At 50.8% G+C, this 17,447-nt stretch overlaps 1 protein-coding gene across 5 annotated transcripts; it reads right to left on the minus strand.

Moving 5' to 3' along the window:
* Window positions 1-5,995: 5,995 nt before the first annotated feature.
* Window positions 5,996-14,161, minus strand: LOC123803438 (dipeptidase 2-like). 5 transcript variants are annotated; one of them, XM_045814894.2, is made up of 13 exons: window positions 14,061-14,115; window positions 13,442-13,517; window positions 12,425-12,615; window positions 10,987-11,248; window positions 10,530-10,656; window positions 10,120-10,249; window positions 9,895-10,036; window positions 9,567-9,636; window positions 9,272-9,448; window positions 8,838-8,922; window positions 8,134-8,209; window positions 7,128-7,263; window positions 5,996-7,034 (listed from the first exon to the last, which is right to left on the minus strand). In XM_045814894.2, exons 4-13 carry the CDS (start codon window positions 11,202-11,204, stop codon window positions 6,780-6,782), a joined length of 1,416 nt encoding a protein of 471 aa, XP_045670850.1. In that variant the 5' UTR covers window positions 11,205-11,248; window positions 12,425-12,615; window positions 13,442-13,517; window positions 14,061-14,115; the 3' UTR covers window positions 5,996-6,779. The 5 variants fall into 5 exon arrangements, with proteins under 5 accessions (XP_045670850.1, XP_045670852.1, XP_045670851.1 ...); XM_045814896.2 differs by lacking the exon at window positions 13,442-13,517 and having other exon boundaries at window positions 14,061-14,161; XM_045814895.2 differs by lacking the exons at window positions 12,425-12,615; window positions 13,442-13,517; window positions 14,061-14,115 and adding an exon at window positions 12,173-12,312.
* Between the last annotated feature and the right edge of the window lie 3,286 nt (window positions 14,162-17,447).

The following is a 17,447-nucleotide window of genomic DNA, read 5'->3' on the forward strand; positions in this document are numbered from 1 at the left end:
CCCACATTCCCGGCAGCCACATGATGACCCACTGTGTGTCCTATGATTCTAATCACCAAGAGGCCTGTCTATCCGGGTTTCTGTGGCCCCAACATTCCCCAGCAGCCATGCTGTGGTACCCCGCGTATCCCTGTGGTACCTGGGCACCCACGAGGCCGTCCTTAAGCTTGTCCAAGCTGGTCTGGCCACGACTGAAATTTCGCAGGTTAACATCTTGTAGCCTGTTCTGGAAAAGCTGTCTCAGGAGCTGGGGCAAATGGTTGTGGCTGGGGGCAGCAAGACAAGGTTAGAGTTGGGGACATGACCTCCAGGTCAGGCAGGGCATGTCAACATACTTGGGCCTGCCCTGTCCCAGTCCACCTCCCCATGTCACATGGACAATATGGGAGGACTCCTGAGGTGTAGCTTTCAGAGGGGGGACGGTACCGCAGGGGGGGGTGGGGGGGGGGGTGGCGGCGCTGTAATGGGAGGAGAGGGGGCCTGGGTGTTGGAGGAGAGAGTACATCCAGGAGGTGGTATGAAGGAGCTTTTTCACTCGCCCTGCACGCTGAAAACTCCTTCCCCAGCTTTGGGGTGGGCTCAGTCTCCACCTGCCCCCACACCGCACGTACGCACCCGTCCACCAGAGGGAAGTCCCGCATCAGGGCCCGCGCGCGCTCCCGCACACTTGGGGTGCTGGAGGTGGCCGGCGTGGTCCGGGAGCTGGGTTCTCCGGGTGTGGTCAGGGCTCTGGGGGTTCCCGGCGTGGTCTGGGCGCGGGTTACCCGCCACTGCAGCAGAGACAGCAGGAGCAGGAGACGCAGCAGAGGTCGCCGGCGGAGCGCCGGGGTACCCTCAAGGCCCAGATGCCGCATGCTGCACAGGGTTGGACGGGCAGGCAGGGGCCGGTCTCGAGAGGAGGGGCGGGGAGGGGCAGAGGGCGACAATAGGGTCCTGACCGACCGTCGATTAAGGTGACCCAGCGGCGCGGCCTCGTGAGGAGGGGGCTGGAGTCAGAACGCTTCCACCGAGCAGGTATTCGCGCAGCTGCCGCGCGCGTGGCCACAGGGGGCGACACAGACCTCCGCCCCCAACTAGGAGGACGCCCCAGTGGGCCCGACCAGCCTCTGCAGCGCGCGCCCTCCCCTCCAGCATCTGCTCCTGCACCTACTACTTTCCCGGCTGCTGGGACCCACGAACAGATGGCGGGGAGGGCGGGGAGGACGGGGGAGGCCCGCAGTCTCCCCAATCTCACCCCTAGCCAGACAGGTCGCAGGTCCACGTGGGGTTTTAGTTGCAGGAATGTGCCCCACCCTGCAATAGGTCAAACATTCTATGAAAAAGAGTGAATTGGATCTGTATGTTTTAACTGAGAGAAAGAGGGTTCTCCATTTTATTTTTAATAAAAATGAATTTAAGTATAATATTATGGAAAACCATTTTGTTTTAGTATCTAGTATTGAAATTTGCTTCTGTAATGTGTTAATATATGCACAAAAAAAAACACTCTAGATACTAAACATTAGTTAGTAGCCATCTTGGAAAGGGGATTACCCACTCCCTGGTCAATTTATGTCACATCTTTTTCTGTAATATGGTCATCCTGGCTGAGGGATGTCATGGGTAATGCTGGTGAAGGCTGGCCAGTTTGATAAGAGATTAGTGGAGGCACCACAGCAGCTGAGCCTTGAAAGGATGGGGTCTGGATTGGCAGCAGGTGGAGAGGGCATCCCGGGTTGGACAATAGCCCAGGGAAAGGTCTGGTTTGGACAGGACAGCTGTCTGTAAGTGAGGAGCTGGAAGGCCCTCGAAGACATAGAGTAGTGAGACAAGAGTTCTTGCTGGTAAGAGTATGAGGGGCTTCAAGACACCGTGGTTTCCAGGATGGCCAGAGGCCTGGCTAGTGTAATTCATTGTTTTCTGCAGAAAAAGAGCTGATGCACTGGGAGCTGATCTCGGAACTGCATTTGGGTGGCATCTGGGCTTCCTGGGCCTGCACCAGGTCCTACGGGGCTGAGAGGGGCTTGTAGCATAGACTAAAATCTGAATCACTCCCTTCTGTATCTGGGCCTCTCAAATGTTCTCCCATCTGAGCTCCCTGATAATTGGGCCTCCCCTTCTGGGCACCAGGAGAAGGGCCTTGACCTCTGGTCACAACTGCCTCCTGTCCATCACTGCTCCCTACTCATGCCTAGGGTTAAGGACTAAGTCTGACCCTGCTGCCTCCAGCTTTGGCTCTCTCAGCAGTGAGAGAGAGAGACAGAAAGAGAGAATGTTTATTCTGGTCTCTCATATACCAAGCTGTCTTGCCATGGGAGGTCTTCATTTAAGTGATATAAGCAACATAATGAATGATAAATAATAGTTTATCAAAAATTCAGAAGTACTGGGGCGCTTGGGTGGTTCAGTTGGTTAAGTGTCTGACTCTTGGTTTCAGCTCAGGTCATGATCTCCCTGAGTCAGGCTTCACGCTCAGTGAGGAGTCTGCTTGAGATTGTCTCTCTGCCCTCTCCCTCTGTCCCTCCAACTCTGTTCTTTCTGCCTCTCATAAACAAATAAATATATTTTTAAAAGTTATGAAGTATTGCATATACAGCTATTTCCTATAATAGTCTTAGGTGAAAGGAGAGGGCATAATGTTTATAAGATTTATAGGGTAGTTCTTTAATGTCATCAAATTAATACATAGACACCATTTCAAATGTCTGGTTTTGGTTTACTAAGTAAATCAGAGTTATACTCTTCCTGATAATGACTGAAAAATTTGGGCAAAATATAAAAATGATCTTCCTGAAGACATCAGAGAGTTAAACAAGATATTTTAAAAATTACTTGATGAGGATCCAGTGAGGGTGGAAACCCAGAGATGAGCCTGACTTTTGGGCTGTCTCTTCCACAAGGGGTGTTGTGGTCTGAAGAGACAGAGATTTGTGTCCAGGGTCCACCAAAGTAAGGAGGACCCTGATGAACACTTAGTTTTGAGTTAGAACACAAAAGAATGCACCTAGGAGAAAGAATGAGTGAACCTACTCCAGGCCTGCAGCAGGTCTGGTTATTAAGCAATTGTCTCTCAACTCTAGATGCGGTCTTCTTTTCTCTGCTCTGTGAGGCTGGGGCTCAAACTCCTGAAACCACATTTCCTAGACCCCTAGCTGGCATCCTGGCATTCTGCCAATAGGGCCTACAGAGGAAACGGAAAGGCAGTTTTTTTCTGTTCCAGCAGTGACAGTTGGCTGCAGTCTCCAACTTCTGGCTGTCACAGAGCAGCCTTGCCACTGGTGTTTAGAGCACCTGCACCGCTGAGCAAGGTCCTATCCTTAAGATGTCTGCTCCCCAGCAACACAGGGCCCTCCCATAAGCTTCTATCTTCTACCACCTCTTCCCATTTTTCCTACATGGACCCTGAGCTGGATCAGCTCCACTTGGAAGGATCTGTAAAGGGATTAAGGTCACCTCAGAGTGCTACTCAATCTACCCAAAGGAGTCAAGAAAGGAGAGAACAGGTAAAATGAACAGAAAGCACTATTAGAACTTTCTGAGTAATACTGTAGAGCGCAGCCAATTTGGAGCCTGAGGGAAAAGGAAAATGTGTGTTCCGATATACATTTTTAATGATGAATTTTTCTAGAACACTAAAATAGTTGAAAAATATTATAGAACTGAAAAGTCGGTGTATTAACTCACAGCATTATTTTATTCATACCCAAAACAGAATTTATTATAATTTTACTTAACTGGCTTTAATGGAGGCAAACACATGAATAAAATTTTCTTTCTTTCTTCCTTTTTTTTTTTTTTTTGGCTTTTTAAGTTTTTATTGTAATTCTAGTTAATTAACATACAGTATTGTATTAGTTTCAGGTGCACATATTATATTAGTCTCAGCAATTCCATACATCACCCAGTGCTCATCAAGGCATTCCTTAATCCCCATCACCTGTTTCACCCATCCCCCCACCCACCTCCTCTCTGATAACCATCAGTTTGTTTTCTACAGTTAACGGTCTGTTTCTTCATTTGTCTGTCTTTCTCTTTTTCCCTTTGTTTGTTTTGTTTCTTAAATTCCAAAAGAGTGAAATCATATGGTATTTGTCTTTCTCTGACTTATTTTGCTTAGTATTATACTCTCTACCTCTATCCATGTCATTGCAAATGACAAGATTTCATTCCTTTTTATAGCTGAATAATGTTCTGTGTATATATATATATATATATATATATATATATATATATATATATGCCTCATCTTCTTTATCCATTCATCACTCGATGGACACTTGGCCTGCTTCCATAATTTGGCTATTGTAAATAATGCTGCTATAAACATGGGGGTGCACGTATCCCTTTGAATCAGTGTTTTTGTGTTCTTTGGGTAAATACCCAGTAGTGCCATTGCTGGCTCTGTAGGGTAGTTCTATTTTTAACTTTTTGAGGAACCTCCATACTGTTTTCCACAGTGGCTGTACCAGCTTGCAGTCCTACCAACAGTATTCAAGTGTTCCTTTTTCTCCACAGTCTTGCCAACATGTGTTGTTTCTTGTGTTGATTTTAGCCATTCTGACAGGTGTGAGAGGATACCTCATGGTGGTTTTCATTTGCATTTCCTTGATAGGAAGTGACAATGAACATCTCAGAAATATTTTCAAAATCTACTTCTTCGCTTAGCTCATTTTCTATTGGGAGATTGAATGGCAATTTCTCTTGACCAAGTGAGGATCTTAAATAATTTTTAAGTAAATGCAGTTTATACAACTTCTTTTATAGAATGCCATCGTGAGTGGTATAGTTAAAATTTTTTTCAAGGCCATGTCCAAATTTGCATAAAATTCCACTAAGCAAAAGTCATTAATCAATTTTTAAAAATCCAAATCCAATGCTGATTTTAAGTATCATCGTTGTGTGTTTCTTAAAAATATTTTATTTTTTAGATTTTATGTTTTAAGTAATATCTACACCCAATGAGGGGCTCGGACCTACAACCCCGAGATCAAGGGTCGCATGCTCCAGCAACTGAGCCAGCCAGGTACCCCTCTTAAAACTATTTTAGATGGAATTTCTACAGGACTTAAAATTTCAGAATATGTAAGAGTCAAGTGAATGGCTGCTTTTAACAAATCATATGTATTCATAGAACATAACTTTTCTCCAGTTAAAAATTCAAAATCTGAAGACACTTTGTTTAATTTTCATACCTTCACTTCAAATGTGAAATTCAGGCATCTATGATCTCCTTAATTTCTATTTGATATTTACCTTTTTCCATAATAATTGGTATTCTCATTAGGTGATTTGTGTATTTTCAATTTCTAAGTCTGCTTTTATTGGTCTGAAAATGTATTACTTTTCCTTCATTTTTGAAGAATATTTTTATTGTGCTTAGAATGAAACACTGGTAGTTACTTTCATTCATCAGACTAAAGATATTCCAGTGTGTATGAATTTCCATTATTTCCATTAAAATTCAGTTGCCAGTTGTTCCTAAAATTAATGTGATTTTAATTTAATTTTTTTTTTTTTTAGAGAGAGAGAAAGCGTGTGCACACACACACGTGGGGTGCAGGGGTTAGGCGCATAGGGAGAGGGGAGAGAGAGTTGTAAGCAGTCCTCAAGCAGGCTCCAGGTCCAGTGCTGAGCCTGACGCCGGACTCGATCTCATGACCCTGAGATCATGACCTGAGACAAAATCAAGAGTTGGATGCTCAACGAACTGAGCCACCCAGGCTTTGAACTACAGTTTGGGGTTATTATGAAAACTGCTGCTTTAAGTATTATTTCGTATGCCTTTTGGAAAACCTATGTATGCATTCCTGTTGGATATATACCTGGGGTGAAATTACTCAGTCACGGGGTATGCATAGACTGTGAGTATTAACTATTATTTTTATTAGCCATTATCTATTATTATACGTTATTTATTATTATTAGCTGTCATTATTAACACATTACTCTTAATTTTGGCTATTATTAATGCAGTTGCTATTACCATTAATGGCCTGGGGATAAGACGGGGGAATGGTTTTTTTTTTTTTTTTTTTTTAAGATTTTATTTATTTATTTGACAGACAACCAGTGAGAGAGGGAACACAAGCAGGGGGAGTGGGAGAGGAAGAAGCAGGGGCCCGATGCGGGGCTTGATCCCAGGGACCCGGGATCACGCCCTGAGCCAAAGGCAGACGCTCAACGACTGAGCCACCCAGGCGCCCCAAGACAGAATGGTTTTCTAAGTAGCTTGTGCCTCTCAGAGAGGAAGTCCCTGAGGGGCAGGGGAGGGGGTGGGTCCACATCCAGGGAAGTTCAGTCATTGGAGGCCCATGGCTTATCATGTAGCCTGGCATTCTGGGCTCTGTCCAAATAGGAACAAAGATCATTTGCGATCCAGGCAGGTTCCCTTCTTGGGAATCTGAACCAGAATTCCCTTCAGGATCCCCAGGTGGTGGTCAGTGGGTCAGGATGTGGACTGAGGTGAGCTACTGAGAGGCAACCCAGAGGAAGATCCACTGTCCCACAGCTGGAGCTACCCACTGTCTTCTTCCAGTGCTGAGCCCAGCCATCAGGGTCTTCTTGGGTCATGCTAGTGAGACTCAGGTCTTACTTCAGTAACTGGTGGCTGAACTGCAGGGTCCCAATCCAACCACCAAAATTGGGAGCCTGTGCCACCAGACCCCGCCACAGAGGACACTCATGCCTGGTTCCATGTGTAAAACATTTATTTTCAGGAAATGTTTCTGCCCACATGATGGGGGAACATTGCGGGTTATCTGTGGCTGCCATAGTAACATCTGGTAGGATTAACTGGGTCATCAGAACCACAGAATGAGGACTAAACAGGCAGCAATAACCGTGAGGCCTGGAGCCATGCTGGGGGGAGATTCTGACAATGATTGTTTCGATGACCACTTAGGTGTCCAATGTGCTGAAGTCTCAGTTAGTTTCTGGTCTGGTGCCAGGTACTGTGTCTGATGCAGATGTGAGAGAACAGAGCGGCAAGAGCTGCCCAGCTGCTCATCAGGGAACTCATCCTCCAAGGGGCTTTGCCCCTTGCTCGCTTCCCGTACCTGGAGGTAGCAGTCAGCGGTCAGCAACTCCCACAGCCACTCCAATGCACTTGCTCAGACCCCTGAGCTACTCTTTTGCCCAGCCCAGCGTACCTGTTCCACCTGCCCGAAGACCCGCAGCAGGTTTTCACGAAGGACACCCTGGAGCTCTTCCTCACTCCAGCCACGACTCAGCAACTCCTCTATCAGAACCGGGTACGTGGACACGTCCTCCAGCCCCTGAGGGAACCTGTGTGGCCGCAAGCCAGCCAGCTGTGAAATCTCAGCCCTGTTCCCTGTTCAACTCAGAGCCACAGCCCCATGTGTCCAGGTCTCCTGAACCCCAGGTCTGGTCAGATATGGGAAAGGGAGACTTGGAGAGGGTAAGTGATTCACACCTGCTCTTTACCCTGCAGAAGGAAGCTCTTAGCCACTTTGAATATTCATAAAAACTCATTGAACTGTATTGTTAAGATCTATGCTGGGGTGCCTGGGTGGCTCGGTCAGTTAAACACCCCACTCTTGATCTCAGTTCAGGTCTTGATCTCAGGGTCATGAGTTCAAGCCCCATTTTGGGCTCCACATTGGGCATGGAGCCTACTTTAAAAAAAAAAAAACTATGCCTTTCACTGAATACAATGTTTTCCTCCATTTATAAAAAAAAAAAAAAAAAGAAAAGCTTTTTAAGAATTGGGTTGACGTCCTACAGGTACAGACCCAGCTGCAGGCAGAGGAAATGGTCAGTTCACACCAGACCTTGCTAAGAGTCTGCTCAGAAGCAGTGGGTCAGGGGCACCCTGGCTGGCTTGGTCGGAAAAGCATGTGACTCTTGATCTCGGGATTGTGAGCTGAAGCCCCACGTTGGGCATAAAGATTACTTAAATAAATAAAATTTAAAAAAAGAAGTAATGGGTCTGCTGGCACTAAGAGTGCGTGTACCTACTGGGCAGATGATGACCTAGAGTGGGGCCAAGGAGTCACAGACAAACAGAAGGAAACGGATGATGGGTGTGGGGAGATTCAAGGCATGCCTAAAGGCTATGAGGACCATGGTGTGGTGGGCATGGAGACGATCAAGGTGGCACAGCTAGCCCCAGACAAGCCATAGAGAAGCACTTACCGCCCGACCCCATCATAATCTCCGCCAATCCCAATGAACTTGGATCCAATGACTGCCCTGATGTAGTCAAAGTGATCTGGGGGATGGAGAGTCAGCAGTGTGGGGCTTACAGAGCAGGGGTGGGGTGGGGACTACACTCTACTGATTCCCCTTCTTGCAGCCTGTAGGCCACGCAGGCCAGTTCCTTCATGGCCTGGCACCCAGTGTGCCAACTTGAGGAGGCTGATCCCACTTGACTCTAGACTGGAATTTAGATTTGGAGTGGACCTCATTTCAGCCATTTCTCATCCAGGATCACCCTGCCTCCAGTCTCCTTGAGAACCATGGGGGCTCCTTTCCATGGGTGTGGAGGATGAGCGAGGGACAAAGAATGCAACTGACAAAGACCACAGAGACTTACGGGGCTGCCCAGTCCCTTGGTCAGAGGTGGGGGCAGAGCTTTGGGAGCCCCTGCAGAGGCATAGATCGTTGGCACCTGGGCTGCATGTCTGACTGCCTCCCTTATACCCATGAGTATCGTTGTTACCAACTCTGCGTTGTCAGTTCCACATGGCACCAAGGTGCTTTATACCATCCATCATTGAATTTTTAGGAGTTGTGCCTATAGCCAAGAATGGGTCAGACCACTGGGGCTGTACTGAGGCCCTCCCCCCAAGGCTTCAGGTCCAAATCAGAGCTATTCAGAGAGCCTGGGCAGGGCTTACCTGCCACAGTGGACACGTTGGCTAGCAGGTTGCATTGCAGCACTCCTACTGACAAAGTCACCATCACGATGCCACCATTCTTCTTCTGCAGGGGTGGACAAATGGACACTCACCTTCACCCCCAGAACAACTACCTGCCGCTAGGCTCCTGTGAGGAAGGTGTTCAGCTCCGGCTTTGAGGTCAGAGGAGACTTCACCTCTAGGTTTGTGTGAATGGAGGAGTCTCAGCTCTGGTTGGGATGGAAATGTCTTGGAGTATTTACCACTTAGAACCCTCACACCTGAGTTCAAGAATTCAGGGGCTGTAGACTATGGGTTTGTGGGGCAGATGTTCAGCCTAGGGTTTGAGGAAGTTGAGGGAACAGGGGCTCAAGTTCAAGAGCTCCTGGTTTAAACCTTTTGCTTTGGGTTTGAGGGCCAGGGCAGTCTCTCACCAGAAGCTGTAAGATATCATCAGGAACGTTCCTGGCATTCTTGCACACACCTCGGGCAGCAGAGTGGGAGAAGATCACAGGTGCCCGTGACACTTCCAAGGCTCGCCGAGCCACAGTGTCTGAGACATGGGACAAATCTACCATCATGCCCAAGCGGTTCATTTCCACTACCACCTTCTGCAGGGACAGGTTGGGGAAAGGGCATCAGGGGTGTACATGCCCGTGCATTTTTCTGTAGGGAACTGGTGGGGCATGCACATTCATGTGGGGCAGGGTATGGAATTAGGGTCCTTACCTCACCGAAGCTGGTCAACCCACTGACATTGTTGTAGAAGGAATGGATGCCTTTAGCTGAGCTCTCTGCCCTGCAGGATGACCAGGAGGCAGTCTGAATGGTGCCATGACTGGGCCACAAGAGCCTACCGAATCCTCTACCTGCAACCCCCTGGAGTGAGCAGGGACCCAAGCTGGGCTGGGAATCCAGTCTTGCTCTGTAAAACCCTGCTCCCCTCCCCACTCCAGGGTCAGTATCAGATCCCAGGGATAAAGCTTGGTCTGAGCCCCAGTGTGATCTGGGGCAGATGGCTGGATCAGTGGGTGCATACCATGTGCACCGTGCTCACCAGGGTGTGTTGCAGGTGTGAGTGAGTGTCAGGTAGCGCACACCCAGCACATAGAAGGTACGCAAGATGGAAAGGCTACTGTCCAGCGAGTGGCCACCCTCCACGCCAATGAGGCAAGCTAACTTCCGAGTGTTGTTCAGAGCTGGGGGCAAGTAGGTCAGATGATCACTTTCAGAGGCTGGGGTATTCAAACAAGGCCCTATCACCCCCCACTAGTCTGCCTACCTTTAACTGAGGTCACAAGCTCCAACTCAGAATAGGAGGCACACATGCGGTGGATGAGGTCAATTTGCTCCAGGGTGAGGCGCAAGGCATCCCGTTCCTGGGTCTGGCATGGGACGTAGGCTGACCAGAACTGGGGGAAGGCCATGGGTTGGCTTGCACAGGGGTTGCTTTGGAGCTCCCTGCGCTTCTCGCCTTCACAGCCCACACAGCAAAAACGGTCACTTGTAATGCACTGCTTATTCTGTGGTACTTGGATGCCCATCAAACTAGTTCACTGTGACCCCTGCAGCCCCCAGCATCCATGTTGTAGCATTTGGGGGCCCTACGGTAACTGAGTTCCCATGTGACTAACCTGTGGTCTCTGGGGCCCCCACACTCCCTCTCAGCCATGCTGTGTGACCCTGTGGTACCTGGGCACCGACGAGACCAGCCCTAAGCCTGTCCAGGCTAGTCTGGCCATGGCTGAAATTGCGCAGATTGACATCCTGTAGCCGGTTGTGGTAGAACTGCCTCAGGACAACAGGCATGTCGTTGTGGCTGGAGGGAGGGCAAGGCAAGGTCAGGGGCAAATGGGTGGGCTTCTTAAGCCTTGGAATCAAGCAGGACAGGGGCCAACCTTGGGTGGGGGGATGCCCCCCCACACACTGTCACACAGACTATACTAGAACCCGTTGAGGACTAGGCTGGGGGGTTCCCACTAGGGGTGTAGTAGTGACAGAGGAAGGGAAAAGGCACCCATGGAGGATGGGAGAGTGCGTCCAGGGGTGGTGTAAGGGAGTTTCCTCACTAGTCCTGCACGCTGAGAACTCCTTCCCCAGCTTTGGGGTGGGCTCAGTCTTCACGCGCCCCCACACCACACCTACGCACCCGTCCACCAGAGGGAAGTCCCGCATCAGGGCTCGCACGCGCTCCCGCAGACTTGGGGAGCTGGGGGTGGCCGGCGGGGTCCGGGAGCTGGGGGTTCCCGGTGTAGTCTGGGCACGGGTTATCGGCCGTGGCAGCAGCAGCAGCAACACTAGGAACAGGAGACGCAGCAGAGGTCGCCGGCGGAGCGCGGGGGTAGCCTCCAGGCCCAGGGGCTGCATGCTGCGCAGGGCCGGACAGGCAGGCAGGGACCGGTGTCGAGAGCCTGAAGGGGGGGCGAGGGGCAGAGGGCGAAGAGAGTCTGCAACGTCGACTCCGACCGCGCAGCGGCGGTTAGCAAGGGGAGAACGGACTCGCAGGACCTTGGACCCCGGCTCTCTGTCTTGGCAGTCTCTCCCTCTCCCCCACCGCCTCCCCACCCCACTCCCAGCCCCTAGCCTACAAGACAGCATCCTCTGGGCGGGCACTCTCTGCTCTTGCCTCTCTCCTTACCCCCAGTGTTCCAAGGGACTGACGCAGGTTGCTCTGCTACTGCCTCTAACCTCGATCCCCCGAGAGAGAAGGCTTAGGGTGCTCCCCCCCGAGAGAGAAGGCTTAGGGTGCTCCTCCCCGAGAGTAGCCCTCACCCTGAGGCCTCTCTCAATCACATCACGTCCCCAATTTGCCTGCATCCTGCACCAGCCACCCTGAGGGCTACATGCAAATGTCTCTGGCCACAGTACTCTAGAGCTCTCCGATTCCTGCTGCTGAGCCACAGTGAGGGTGGGGTTGGGAGGAGAGAGTTCCTGGAAATGAGGGGTTAACCTTGTGGGCTTTGCATTCAGGAAGAGGCCCTCTGCCCCTGACCTCTCTCTCCCCTACCTTATTTCCTTGCCTATTTGTCCATTCCCCTGGGGAACTGTCAGGGGTGCCCCTCTCCCCGTCTTCCCCAGTCAGTCTCAGGAAAGAGCTCCCTCCTCAGGAGATGCTACACCTCTGCAGGGTCTGAATGGAGGGATTTGGGGTGTGTGAGCTGAGCAACCTACTGGGAAGGGTGGGGGGGGGCTTACTGAACAGAGCAGGAACTCAGTAAGCTCTTTGAGTGGAAGGAAATTAAGTCATTTTTAGGGCAGCAGAGCACCCCTCCCCCCATCCCAGCAACATTCCTCCCAGAGCTGCTGGCTGAGCTGTTGGTCAGGATCCCACCTACCTCAGTGTGGAAGCCCTGTCTCCGTTGAAGTCGGACGTGTGGGTCCTAAGGAAGGGCCTGGCATCTGGGTTCTGAGGCTACATCCGCCTTATCTTCTAGCTCCTGTGGCTCTAGCTCTTCCAGAAAACTCCTTCCTCTGAAGGCCCCACCCTCATTCCCAGCCTCAGGCCTTCACCCTAGCTGCCTCCTCCAGGAACCACCTCCCTACACACCCGCCCCCCCCTCCCCCCAACACAGGGGAATGCATCTTACCTCAGAAGCTCTGCCACTGAGAGGCTTCAAGGTCTCTGCCCAAACTCCTTCCTCCCCAGCCTCTCAAGGTTCCACTGTGAACCTTGGCACCCTCTGGAGCTGCTTCACCTTTGGAACTTTTCCAGGTGCCAGGAGTGACCAGTGCAGGGGTAGTGACATAAGTCTGGGGACTGGAGACTCTAGAAACCACCCTAGAAAGGAAATGAGCAAAACTCTGCCAGAGGAACCAGAGGTCCTGGGCTACCCAGGAGGGGCCCGGTCTGGGCTTGGGTATATCTGAGTGATTGTGCATATGATGGTGCTCGGTGCCAGCAAGCAGGGATGAAGGGCAAGCCAGTGGCACTGTGCTGGAGGTGGGTCTGCTCTCTGACTACTGCAGCTGGGGGTGGGGGTTCTCTGGGCAGCCACACTGCAGAGTGTGAGTCCCCTAGGGTATGTCCTTGCCCTGGGTGGCTGGGGAGCCCAAACTCAGACCTGGCTCCCTCCTTTCTCCCCCTACTGCTGACCAGCAGCCCCACACCCACTCACAAAGCCAGCAAGTGGGGAAAGGGAGGAGAAACTCTGGGATGGCTCGTCTCCAAGACAAAAATGTTGGTTTGGGGAATAAACAACTTGTCTGTTCCACTCTTAATAGCCCCCCAGGAAGTGGGGGAGTATAAACAATGGGAAGAGGTAGGCAGGAAATCCAGAATAAATAGCAGCTGCTGACAAGAAATGAGAAGGGAAAATTTAGCTTTTCAAGGTTTGTTAGCTTTTCTCCAGGGGCCAGATGTCTTACACTCCAAGACTTGGAGGAAACTCTAGCCCAGCAGAGACAGGCAGTGCTGAACCATAGAAAGTGGGCACCATCTCTGTAGAAGATCAGCCAGGCAGAATAATTTTCAGTAACGTTCAAGTTCAGTTCTTAAACTAACTAGCCCTGCTAGTTATGGCCTTGAGGTGACCATACAAAGCCAATCACAGAAACACAGACATATCCAGACCCTTATACACTCAGTGACATGTGTATACTCATACTCAGCAAGGGGGTTTCAGCCAACCAAGTGGCCTCTTCTCCTTTTTCCCTCTCCAGAGGCCATCTCTCTACCCTGTCCTGTGCAGGGGGAAATAAACACACACTAGTAAAGCCTTGTCCTGTTCCTTCCTCCGTCCCCTCCTCCCTACCTCTTTCCCTTCTTTCCTCCCTCCCTCCCTCTCCTTCTCTTTCTTTTCTTTTCTTTTTTCTTTTCTTTTCTTTTCTTTTCTTTTCTTTTCTTTTCTTTCTCTTTCTCTTTCTCTTTCTCTTTCTCTCTTTCTCTCTCTCTCTTTCTCTCTTTCTGCCTGCCTGCAAAGCCTTGTCCTTTAGAAGACTCTGGTCTTCCAGGTCTGTGGACAGACCTGGACAGTTTTGGGGGAGGGGTTATGACAGAAGTTATCCAGGTGCTGGCAGTGGACACAAGAGGAAACAGGGCAGAGGCCCAGGGTCTGGCTCCAGAGCTGACCTGCATGTCATCTGTGACACCTCCTACCCTCCGCCCACTTCTCCCCCTTTAACAGCATCTCCAAATCATTCTGATTCAACCTCCAAAAACCTCCCAGGGATTTCTTCTCCACTCCCACTACCTCCTCCCCAGTAAGGGTCACTTTCATCTCTCACCTCCTGCTGGTCTCCCCATTTTCAGTCCATTCCCCAACTGAGCAGCCAGACCTATCTCTCTTTGGGAAAAATCTGTCATCCTCTTGCTTAAAGTTCTTCTGTGGCTTCCTGTTGCTTGTAGGATACAGGTTTCCCCACCAGCTGAAGTCAGAACTTTCCCATGAAGCCTTTCGTAAATCAGAATGGTGTAAAGCTGTGAGTACCCCTGCTTTCGGGAAGTTTGCATCATGCCACCTTGCTTTTACGAAAGACCTACATTAGTACCTATTTTTACTAACTGAAAGAAATCTGGAGAGGATTTTTGCTTTTAGGAAGAAAGCCATTACCATACGCGTGTAGGTCTGTCTACCAAATTCCTTTATTTGGCTGGCCTTTCTAGTCCCATAGATGGCATAAACCCTCTTGCCTTCTTGCTTTGCTGCCTACACCACAGAGCCTCGTTCCGTGCTATCCCCTTAGCCTCCCTCTGGTGGGGCTGCTGAGACAGGGCCAGTGCAGGAAATCTTGACACCAGGGAGGGGTATGTGAGTAAGCACCTTCTCTTCTAATTCCTCACCTATGTAGTGTTTACGTAAATCAAGACCTGCAGAGGACGCAGCGCTAGAAACAGGCTTCTCCTGGGACCAAGCTTACTTTCATGGCAGAGCTGACCCAACCCCACTGATCTCCAGCGAATTACAAGAATATGCAGGGAAGAAAACTGTCAGACTGAGTGACCCGCCACCTCACACGCTGAGAGTGCGGGAGTGGGGGCAGAGGCAGGGGCTTCCTCAGTATCCAGCATTGCGCAGGTGATGGTCGTCCTCATTCAGGCCTCCTCGCTCCTGGAGCCTCATGCTGCCCCTACTTCTTTCTGGGTGTTGCTCTGGTTCTGCTGCCACGATGACGGACAGAGCCAAATTCCCAAGACGCCACAGGCTTTCTGGTCAGAAGACAGTCTGGCCACCATGGACACACATCCTCTAATCACCAAGCTGAGGCTACCCTTCCGGAAGTGGTCAACAGGTCGCACATTTTCCTTCTTCAAAAGGCAGCCCCCGCCCGCCTTGCTAGGGGAGTGCAGGACGCGCTATCGCCTCTCTGTCGTGCGCTTGCACCGGCCTTCTCCCTCACCTCTGCCTGTCTTCCACATCCTTGCCAGCCTTCCTCTCCATCTTGGGTCTCTTGCAGCCAGACGCTGCCTGATGTCAGGCAGTATGGATGATCCAGTACCCAGAGTCCCCAGAGCAAACAAAGTCACCAGTGGGGTCTGGCAGGCTCTAAGTGTCTGACAGGGCTGCTTCCTGGGACCAGATATTCTGGTTATTTGGGTGTAAAGCCCACAGGGCTTGGGACTCTTGTCCTGAGATTGGTTTGCATGCTGTCCCATGTACTTGAGGTAGTGCCGTCAGCTGCGGGGAGGCTGGAGGGGCAGGGGCTACAGGAGTTCAACTGTGGAAGATCCTACGGGGAGTTCCTGGGATTCCGATGGCACCTTCTGAACTGTGATATTCAGTCGCCTAGAGAGGGTGGCATATCATGGAGAACTCTGACAAATCCAAACCTTCGGTAACTTACTCTCTTTAAAAACAGGAGCATGGACGAGCCTCTCCTATTGCTCAGGTTCAGGTTTGCTGGAACCTTTCCCTCCTCCTCCTCCTCCTCCTCCTCCTCCTCCTCCTCCTCCTCCTCCTCCTCCTCCTCCTCCTCCTCCTCCTCCTCCTCCTCCTCGCCTTTGTCCGTATCCTCTTCACAGCGGTCTGCAGTGGCTGGCCCTGCCAAAGCTGGCAAGTGAACTCAGTGAGGCCATGACCAGCATATTCTGGCCCCTAGGGCCACACTTGTGCACAGCCAAGGCTCAACCAACATTCCTTGAAGAGCAAGGGGACTTGGAGCTTAGCAGATTGCTGCCTTTCCTTCCTTCATGGAGCAAGGGCATGCGACAATGGTGACAATGTGTCAGAGCAGCCGAAGTTATTGTGTGTCCAGAGCTGTGCTACCGGTCTCATGTGTTCTAGTCCATTCAGTCTTAACAATAGCCCACAAGGTAGGTTTTTACCAGCCTCATCTTCTAGGTGAGAACATTGAGGTTCAGCTCGGTGAAGCTGGCAGGTGGAGCTGCGATCTGAAACCAACATTCCCTTCCTCCTAGATTTCTTCTGCTTTGAGCTCTCCGATTCTGTTCTCCATCTGGGACCACTCCAGGTACGAAGCAGTTGCCCTAGCTAACGGATGCGCTTTCTTGATCTCTGTACCCCTCTGTCTGGAGACCTCCCTGAATCCACGTCCAGATCACTGGGCAGGGGAATTCATAAATTTGGGGACAACTTGTGAGGACAATGGGACTGAGTTTGTGGTGGACGAACGTACTTAGCTTCCTGATGTCCAGGGCTCTCTGGGACCCCAGGTCAGAGCTATGCGGAGTTTTTATCTTTTTGGGCCCCCTGCCTGTGGGTGTTCCAGGCCCTGAAGGGAGAGAACTTTGGAGAATGACTACCAGCCATTTGGTAAGGTCTGTCCTGTCTGCTTCTGCACATGCCACTCACCTCCTGTTCACCACTGCCAGGTTCACCAAAGTTGGACCAGACTGGCCCTGTCTTCAGTGTGGCTTCATGGGACTTAAGGCAGCCATCTGGAGAAGCCGGCAGTGGCAGAGAGAGTAGCCTCCTGGCCCGAGGACGGGACCCTCCTTGAACCTGGCTGAAGGGGAGGAAAGGTAGGGAGGCCAGCAGTTGCACAGGCAAATGATCACCGTGATGCCTTTGTGGCAAAGTCAGATTGGGGTTCCATGGACTTCTTGACTTCCAGCTGCTGCCTCGCTCACCAGGAGAGGCTTCAAGTCCCTTACATCATCTGTTTGTCTAGACTTTCCCTACTGATCACCCCCTGGAGCTGGCCCCTTGCTGGGGTATGCTGTGAAGGGGCTGGACAGGTTTCCAGTTATCTACCACATCTGCTAACAGAAGCATCCGGAAGAGTGGGCTGTGTGGATGTCAGGTGCTGGGAACCGGCTCTGACCAAACAAACATCTGTGATGTGGCATATGTGATTTTTTCAGTTAGCCTCAAGTTCAGACTTGCTGTCCCTTTGCTCAACCTAGCCTGCTTATCTCTGAGGCCTGTCAGACCGGCAACAACATGCTGTACACAGCACACCCTGCCTCAGAGCCCTGCATGCTTCCTGTGTTCATGCAGGAAGGCTGCCCTCCTCCGCCTGGCTGCCATGGCTCCCAGCCGCTAATTTGTGCTATGAGGCTGACCCCCCTCCGCGCCTCCCACCCTGAGTCCTGACTGATTCCAAATCTGGTTGACAAACATCGGGCTGCACTTGAGAAGTTTTTTAAAAAAATTTCTTTTAACTTATTAGGGTAATTTCAAACATAAGCAAGTAGAAGAGTATATTGAACCC

The sequence above is a fragment of the Ursus americanus genome, chromosome 21 (assembly GCF_024610735.1).
Source record: "Ursus americanus isolate L20-20 chromosome 21, mUrsAme1.1.p, whole genome shotgun sequence".
In the NCBI taxonomy this organism is placed as follows: domain Eukaryota; kingdom Metazoa; phylum Chordata; class Mammalia; order Carnivora; family Ursidae; genus Ursus; species Ursus americanus.

Excerpts from the sequence above, each read along its gene's own strand:
- LOC123803438 (XM_045814896.2), bottom strand. The coding sequence starts at position 11,204 with ATGCAGCCCCTGGGCCTGGAGGCTACCCCCGCGCTCCGCCGGCGACCT. Across the intron at positions 9,637-9,894 it reads CACACCTGCAACACACCCTG|GGCAGAGAGCTCAGCTAAAG; the intron begins GTGAGCACGGTG and ends GTCATCCTGCAG. Across the intron at positions 8,923-9,271 it reads ATGATATCTTACAGCTTCTG|AAGAAGAATGGTGGCATCGT; the intron begins GTGAGAGACTGC and ends CCACCCCTGCAG.